At 35.9% G+C, this 8,265-nt stretch overlaps 1 protein-coding gene across 2 annotated transcripts; it reads left to right on the top strand.

Moving 5' to 3' along the window:
• The first annotated feature begins 218 nt into the window (after window positions 1-218).
• Window positions 219-7,043, top strand: LOC104234406 (kinesin-like protein NACK2). Of its 2 annotated transcripts, none has more exons than XM_009787967.2 (15): window positions 219-356; window positions 1,291-1,559; window positions 1,658-1,747; window positions 1,842-1,942; window positions 2,051-2,164; window positions 2,257-2,338; window positions 2,496-2,563; window positions 3,023-3,082; window positions 3,165-3,289; window positions 3,570-3,774; window positions 4,003-4,140; window positions 4,941-5,039; window positions 5,135-6,043; window positions 6,176-6,480; window positions 6,572-7,043. In XM_009787967.2, exons 2-15 carry the CDS (start codon window positions 1,310-1,312, stop codon window positions 6,900-6,902), a joined length of 2,877 nt encoding a protein of 958 aa, XP_009786269.1. In that variant the 5' UTR covers window positions 219-356; window positions 1,291-1,309; the 3' UTR covers window positions 6,903-7,043. The 2 variants fall into 2 exon arrangements, with proteins under 2 accessions (XP_009786269.1, XP_009786271.1); XM_009787969.2 differs by having other exon boundaries at window positions 4,941-5,030.
• Window positions 7,044-8,265: the final 1,222 nt, after the last annotated feature.

Here is an 8,265-nt window from a genome sequence, read left to right on the forward strand (position 1 = left end):
TTTTCGGAACAACGTTAGACTAAGGTCTAATCTTTGGTTAAACCTTAGTTTTGGGCTACATGTCACAAACATAAATTTGAGGGACTAAACTGTATATTCAACCCAAACATTTTCAAATACACTTCCACGGATAACCCATTATCACCTAAGAGGCTCCGACCCAGATATAAATCAACGTCTTTCAGGTGCGCTAGGCGTACGGAAACGGAACAAAAAGAATATTTTGTTAAATAAATATTAGATTCAACTAGCCGTTATTCTCTCAAGTTTTCTCCCTGCAAAATCTTGTCTATCAAAAATCTTTCTTTCCATTTTAGATTTCAGTTTACTTCAACATTTCTTCGCATTTCTTGGGGGTAAGTCTTCTTCTTTCCATTTCCATTTCTATTTCCTGTTTGTTATCTCAAGACTTTTTACTTCATCCGGGTTTAGTTTTTTTCTATCTGTTATTTGTTTACTTGAAATGCAATTGATGATATCACATTATCTTTCACAAGATTGCTTATTTTTTAGAAACCTTTTTGCTGTTTGAAGTTTTGGGTTCAACGTTTAATATTTTCTTGTTTAAAATTTAGGGTCAAGGAGCTTAAGTTAGTTTATGATTACTGTAAATAATGTTCTTTTTCTGTATTTTCTTGAAATTTAGTTGGTGGTTTTGGTATGTGGTTTGATAATTTCATGTCAAGAGTGGGTGTTTAATTTGATGATATCAGTCATGTGCCAAATAGTTGATTTGTGTTATGTTCAAGGGAAACAATTTCTTGTTTAAAATGGTGGGGTTTTGGGTCATTTTAATGCTTTACTTTAGACTTTAGTAGTTAAAGGAGCTTAAGTTACTGTATGACTACAGTAAATTATGTTCTTATTTCGTATTTTCTTGAAACTTAGTTTTTGATTTTGGTAAATAGATAATTTCATGTCAGGAGTGGGAGTTACCGATAATTGTTTTTGTTATGTCTGTTTTGTGATTTATAATAATGTTATATTTTATGATTGTTGAATAGAATGGTATAATTAACAAAGATGGTGATCTGAACACCAGTAAAATGGTGGGATTTTGTTGCTTTTAATGCTTTTCTTTAGTAGTGAAAGGAGCTTAAGTGAGTGTATGATTAAAGTAAATATGTTCCTTTCCAAATTTTCGTAAAATTTAGTTGGTGATTTTGTTATATCGTTTGATAATTTCATGTCAAGAATGGGTGTTCAATTTGATGCTCTCAATCATGGGCCCAATAATTGTTTTTTTATGTCTGTTCAGTGATTTATAATGATGTTATGATTGTTGAATAGGATGGTATAATTGAGAAAGATGGTGATAGGAACGCCAGTAACAACACCATTATCAAAGATTGTAAGGACACCTTCACGTGTACCAGGAAGTAGAAGGACGACCCCTTCAAAGATCCGTGAAGAGAAGATACTTGTCACTATTCGTGTGCGGCCTCTAAGCCCAAAAGAACAAGCAGCCTATGATCTTATTGCCTGGGATTTCCCTGATGAACAAACAATTGTCTCAAAGAACCTAAATCATGAAAGACACACTGGTCCTTATTCATTTGGTAGGTTAATTAACGTGAATTGCGCCTGAATAGTCTTTGGTTGTAGGTTTTGATTTTTGAATTTTGTCTACTTACCTGTTTTTTTCTTTTTGTGCCAGATTATGTCTTTGACCCGACGTGTTCAACTAGCAAGGTTTATGAACAAGGGGCCAGAGATGTTGCTCTTTCTGCTCTAAATGGGATAAATGGTAGAACCACTGTACATTTCAATTTAGTCCCAAAGTTTAGATTTAATATAGTTGCATCATTTTCGTGGAAGTAATATCTTTTTTCCTTTTGCAGCAACCATATTTGCATATGGGCAGACAAGTAGTGGGAAGACATTCACAATGAGAGGAATAACAGAAAGTGCTGTTAACGACATTTATGAGCGCATCAAATTGGTAAATCATATTTTCTCCCGAATCTTTTGTCGTTTCTGTATGATTGAGAAATTGCGGTTTTGATAATCGGATGTTTTGCTTCTTTTTCTTTTCCTTCTATATTTACAGACTACTGAGAGAGACTTTGTGCTAAAATTTTCTGCTTTAGAAATATATAATGAGACAGTAGTGGACCTCTTGAATCGTGAGTCTGTCTCACTCCGGCTGTTGGATGATCCTGAGGTAAATAAGTTTCTCTTAGTTTATGAGTTCAAGTTTCTTAATTAGAATTCCTTATAAATAAATCTTTCCTGAAATTTGGCCTTTGAATGCAGAAAGGGGTTATCGTAGAAAAACAAGTTGAAGAGATTGTGAAGGATGAAGAGCATCTGAAAACCTTAATTGGTACTGTTGAAGGTGAGTTACATACTTTTGGTTCGACAAAATAGTCTTTAATTATACATAACTGCGTATCTTATATAGAATATATAGCCTTAGAAACCTCAGTCTTTTATATATTTAAGTTGAGAATTTCCGCTGACCTTGTGGCTACAAATACGTGTGCTTGTTGCAGCTCACAGGCAGGTCGGTGAAACAGCCCTAAATGACAAAAGCTCACGCTCTCACCAGATAATTAGACTGGTAAAAGATGCTGGTCCCTTTTCTACTAAGTTTATGAGTATTTGGCATTGTAAAGTTTTCTTCTGCACGTTGGCATGAGATAGGAATTATAGGATGCAGCCCTGAAAATTAACGTTGGACTACATCATCATTTAAAATTCTTGTTATTTACTTGGTTGTACCAATATAACCCAATAACTATGAAGACAAACTCCTTAACCATTTAACAAGACATTAGTAATTTGTTGTATTTAGTTGGCGACTCTTTATATGCTGAGACCTGGGACTTCTGAGGTGGTGGCATCACAACAGTTCTTATTTTGGTGAATTATATAAGTGGAATATTCTTCATACTTATTAGTCATGTTATGATGTATTATTATGTATCTTATCTCCATCCATAATGCTTTTACATGTGTTGTAGCATCCTATTCACACAGCTGATCCTGTGCTTATTTTTTGTTGAAACTTTCTTTTCAGACGATTGAGAGCAGCATACGAGAAAACTCGGGATGCGTGAAATCATTCTTGGCAACTCTGGTAAGGACCTCTAGTACCTGATACTGTATATTTCTAATGTCATGCATGAAATGCCAATATATAACACTCTGAATATCTGTAGAACCTTGTGGATTTGGCTGGTTCTGAGCGTGCGTCGCAAACAAGTGCAGATGGTACAAGGTTGAAAGAAGGAAGCCATATTAACCGTAGCTTGCTCACGCTGACAAATGTGATAAGAAAACTAAGGTAATTAGTAATACCATGATATTCAGCTACTTGAGAAAGTTTTTGCAACTTAGAAGAAGGTGATCACATTGCTTTCTTTTCACACTATTATCTAACAACGTCTCTTGTTCTCGTTATTGTGCATTATTTCCATATGCATAAACGGTAGTACTGCTTTAGTGGCTTTCCATTGTTATTGGCGATAAGCCTTTCATGAATCTGACATTCTTGTTACTTGTAAGAACAATCCATTTGATTATAATCAGTTAGTATCCTTGGGACATAAATTGTTGAATTTCAGCTGCAGTGGTGGAAAAAGGAGTGGCCATATTCCTTACAGAGATTCAAAATTGACGAGGATACTTCAGTCTTCACTTGGTGGAAATTCGAGAACAGCAATCATATGCACCTTGAGTCCGGCTTTAAGTCATGTAGAGCAATCACGCAATACGCTATGCTTTGCAACAAGTGCAAAAGAAGTGACTACCACTGCGCAAGTAAACATGGTATGAGATTAGTGGTTATCTCGTAGAGTGAATTGGATTTGTAAAAGTGAAGTTTAAACTTCTATAGTACATACAGGTTCCTTTTTCTTATGCAAATGAAATACACCTGTATTACAAAAAAATCAGGGAGTTTGTTATAAGCTATACTTATTCTACTTAGTAATTCTACAATTCAAAGTCCTTCATGTTTGACTTCTTTTTCTTTCTTGTTTTCGTTTATTTTCTCAGGTTGTTGCTGAAAAGCAATTGCTGAAGCATTTACAAAAGGAAGTTTCCAGACTTGAAGCAGAGCTCCGAAGTCCTGACCCTGCTGCCTCCCCATGTTTAAGATCTCTACTAATCGAGAAGGAGCGGAAAATCCAAAAGGTACACTAATGCTTTTCAGTAGTATAGTTTTGTTCCAGCATTATCTTAGCCATAGCTAAAGAGAAAGGGGGGGGGGTAAGCACTTATAGTATCATACCATTGTCATACCTCTGGCATCTATTTGTCTATTACTGCTTCCCATTTTTTAATGTGTGAAGAGTTGCTTGTTTTATTGCGCGACGGAATTGAAAAGTCTACATTGACAGAAGCTAATCCACGTTAGCATTTCATTACAGCTTACAAGCTCGCCTTACAAATTTTAGCTATGTACCCAAAAACTCCATTTGCATAGATGCACCTGAGCAGATGGTGAGATATGGGAATTACTTTTAAAAAAAAAGGATGGTGAGATATGGTAATAAGATGCTTTTTACTGATCCTATCAAAATACACATAAATATCTGCTAATTTTGGATGTAGTCATGCAGATGGCTGCCTTTTCTGCAATCACATCTGAATTTGCATAGATGCACCTGAGCAGATGGTGAGATATGGGAATTACTTTTAAAAAAGGATGGTGAGATATGGTTTTAAGATGCTTTTTACCGATCCTATCAAAATACACATAAATATCTGCTAATTTTGGATGTAGTCATGCAGATGGCTGCCTTTTCTGCAATCACATCTGAATTTGTATGACTTAGGACAATCTTAATACATAGTATGAAACATTAAGTTCATATTTTCTCAGTTGAAAGTAATAGTTAGTTGAGGTGGAATTGTAATATTTGCTGCTAATGTACCATTCTTACATATGAATTATTATATTTGTCTTTATCCTAAACTTTTGTGAGATACAGATGGAGGAGGAGATGAATGAGCTGAAACGTCAGCGTGACCTAGCACAATCCCAGCTCGAACTAGAAAGAAGATCAAAGAAAGAGCTCAAGGTACAAAAGGTCGATGCATTTAGATAGAACTCGTAACTTTTACCTTCTTTTTTCGGCAGATTTGAGTCTTGGAAAGTAAATCTGCTGGCATATGCTCATTTCAGGGTTCAGATCATCATGGACCTTCTCGTCAAGTAGTAAAATGCCTTTCATTTACACCTGAAGATGAAGAAGTTTCTGGCGCATCTCTTTCTACAAACTTGGGAAGAAAAAGTTTACTCGAGAGGCAAGCTGCCATTAGGAGGTCGACCAACTCAACCAATCCATCTATGCTAGTGCATGAGATCCGAAAGCTTGAGATGAGACAGAGGCAGCTTGGCGATGAAGCAAATCATGCACTTCAGTTGCTTCACAAAGAGTTTGCATCTCACCGAATTGGCAGCCAAGGGGCCACGGAAACGATTGCAAAATTGTTCTCGGAAATTAAAGAACTGCAGAAAATAAGTTATATTCCTGAACAAATTGAGATAAAAGATAAAGCTAGCTTGAAAGAAGAGATTGCACGGCTGAGATCTCAGGAAAGCAACATTGCATCTCTAGAACAGAAACTTGAGAATGTTCAGAGATCTATAGACGAATTAGTCATGCATCTTCCAAGTTGTCATGAATCTGCTGATTCAAGGACCGCCCCATCAAAAAAGAAAAGGGTGCTTCCGTTTAACTTGAGCAACACCAGTAACATTCCAAATATAATTCGATCGCCATGTTCTCCTATGTCTCCTTCATCCTGCAACATTGTGGAGGGTGAGATTGAGAACAGGGCGCCGCCGGAATGCAATAATGTTGGATCTGCTGGTGACTCATTCTGTAGCCAACTAGGCACTCCGGTTAAAAGTAAGGACAGTAACTGTACTCCTGGATCAAGGCAGTCAAACTCTGTTAATATGAAGAAGATGCAAACGATGTTTAAAAAAGCAGCTGAGGATAATATTCGGAGTATCAAAGCTTATGTTACTGAGCTGAAAGAAAGGGTGGCTAAGTTACAGTACCAAAAGCAGCTGCTTGTTTGCCAGGTTAGGATTTATGTTCACTCTCCTTGTCGCTTTTTTGACAACATATGCAACCTCTCCAATGCAGGGTTTCTTTTCTTTTGATAAATAAAAAATATCATTTTGATTAACTTTTGTGTAACGTGTAAAAACCAGGTGCTGGAGTTGGAGGCAAATGAAGCTGCAAGTGATGAAGCTGATATAAGCGATCAATCTCCATTGTCATGGCACTTGGTGTTTGAGGATCAAAGGCAGCAAATTATAATGTTGTGGCATTTGTGCCATGTGTCTTTAGTGCACCGAACACAATTTTACATGTTATTTAAAGGGGATCCATCGGATCAGATATACTTGGAAGTTGAGCTTCGGAGGTTGACATGGTTAGACGAGCACTTAGCAGGGCTTGGTAACGCAAGCCCTGCACTCTTGGGTGATGACGCTGCTGGCTATGTCTCATCGAGGTCTTTTATATATGAACTTCATAAGGCCTTTAGTTGAAAATTACCAACTCTTGGAATCTAACCATTGCTCTTTGCTTTTGAATATATACAGTATTAAGGCACTGAAGCAGGAGAGGGAATATCTAGCGAAAAGGGTGAGTTCAAAGCTAAACGCAGAAGAGAGGGAAATGCTTTACGTGAAATGGGACATTCCACCTGATGGAAAACAGAGAAGGCGGCTACAACTTGTGAATAAGCTCTGGTCGGATCCTCTTAACATGCAAAATGTACGCGATAGTGCAGAAGTTGTAGCAAAGCTTGTTGGATTCTGTGAAACAGGAGAACATGTTTCTAAGGAGATGTTTCAGCTCAATTTTGTTTCCCCCTCTGACAAAAAAACATGGATAGGTTGGAATCTGATATCAAACTTACTACACTTGTAGTAGTTCCAAATAGCAAGATAATTATTTCCATTACTGAAAAATGAATGTGAATGTAGTTTTGTATCATATTTGCCCTGTACAGCTTCTTGCTAATACTAGTCCATGATAATATTCAGCTTTTTTGGTTCTTTTGAACACCAACGTACTATTGTTGTCAGTGGCGTAGCCGCATACAATGAAGGGTGGTCAGTTGAACACCCTTCGTCAAAAAATTATACCTTGTATATAAGAAATTATATTGCATATATGAAATCAAAAATTACTTTTTATACAAGTATATTAAATCTTGAACACCCTTAGTAGAATTCCTGGATTCGCTACGGATTGTTGTTAACCATTTCAAATGTCACCACATCTCTCGTTAAAGCATCATTCCCAGAGTAAGATTACTCGAGCATATGCTAAGTTGTTATTACTCTTTGGTTCACGGAAAAGTTTTATGCATGAAATATAATGTACTAATTGTTAACATTGATTGATAATAATCGTATAATTGCTTCTATTTGTATAATGATTGGTTAAAATCTGGATATACGGGTGTAAACTATACAACACGTGTTTGGTTTTAAAAAATTATCAATCTTTTATATAATATCAAGTAATACATGAAGACTTTTATTTGACATCTTAGAGTATATAATTTTAGAATCAAACTGCAAATACTACAACATCAACAACCCAGTGAGTTCCCACAAGTGCGTTCTGGGAATTACAAATACTATTAGTATAAATTAACAAGCGCTTGTATATAATTTATACTATATTAAAAGCACGAAGGCCCTTAGCGAAATGTCGTTCGCCTTTTTATCCTTTTAAAATAGAGTTCACGCTAGATAAAATAGTCATTTGATTATTCTCCTAACTAATTTTTCGGTGTTTGAATTAAATCAGATTTATTATTTTTAAATCTTTCCTTATTTGAATTAAGTAAGAAGTCCTTATATTTAGGACTTTAAAATCATTAAAATTTTATCTAGAATACATGTCAGAAAATACTAAATTAAAACACTTTGTTTCCAAGGCAATACCTTAATTTACAATAATGCTTATTTCCGTCAACTAGATGAAAGGACTTTTTGGTAAAAAAAAAAATGTTTATTACAAAATTTGACTTAAGGAAAATAGGAATTAGCTTCGAAATTCGTTTGATAGCTAAAAGGATATTTTGTGATATTCTATCACTCACCCATAGCTAAATTCTACTTAACAAAATCATCAAAGGATGTGGTGTAGTGGATGAGACTGCTCCTCCCTTAACCAGAGATTTCGGGTTCGAGCTCTGAGTATGGAAAAATCCTAGATAGGGAGCGCTACCCCCGAATGGGGCCCTACCCTGTGCGAATCCAGATATAGTCGGACTCCA

The sequence above is a fragment of the Nicotiana sylvestris genome, chromosome 7, assembly GCF_000393655.2.
Source record: "Nicotiana sylvestris chromosome 7, ASM39365v2, whole genome shotgun sequence".
Taxonomy (NCBI): Eukaryota; Viridiplantae; Streptophyta; class Magnoliopsida; order Solanales; family Solanaceae; genus Nicotiana; species Nicotiana sylvestris.

What these genes read in the sequence shown, in the direction of transcription:
- LOC104234406 (XM_009787967.2), top strand. Translation starts at nt 1,310, where the DNA reads ATGGTGATAGGAACGCCAGTAACAACACCATTATCAAAGATTGTAAGG. An exon ending in CTCACCAGATAATTAGACTG is followed by an intron (nt 2,564 to 3,022) that starts GTAAAAGATGCT and finishes CTTTCTTTTCAG; the next exon opens with ACGATTGAGAGCAGCATACG. An exon ending in GCTGGCTATGTCTCATCGAG is followed by an intron (nt 6,481 to 6,571) that starts GTCTTTTATATA and finishes GAATATATACAG; the next exon opens with TATTAAGGCACTGAAGCAGG.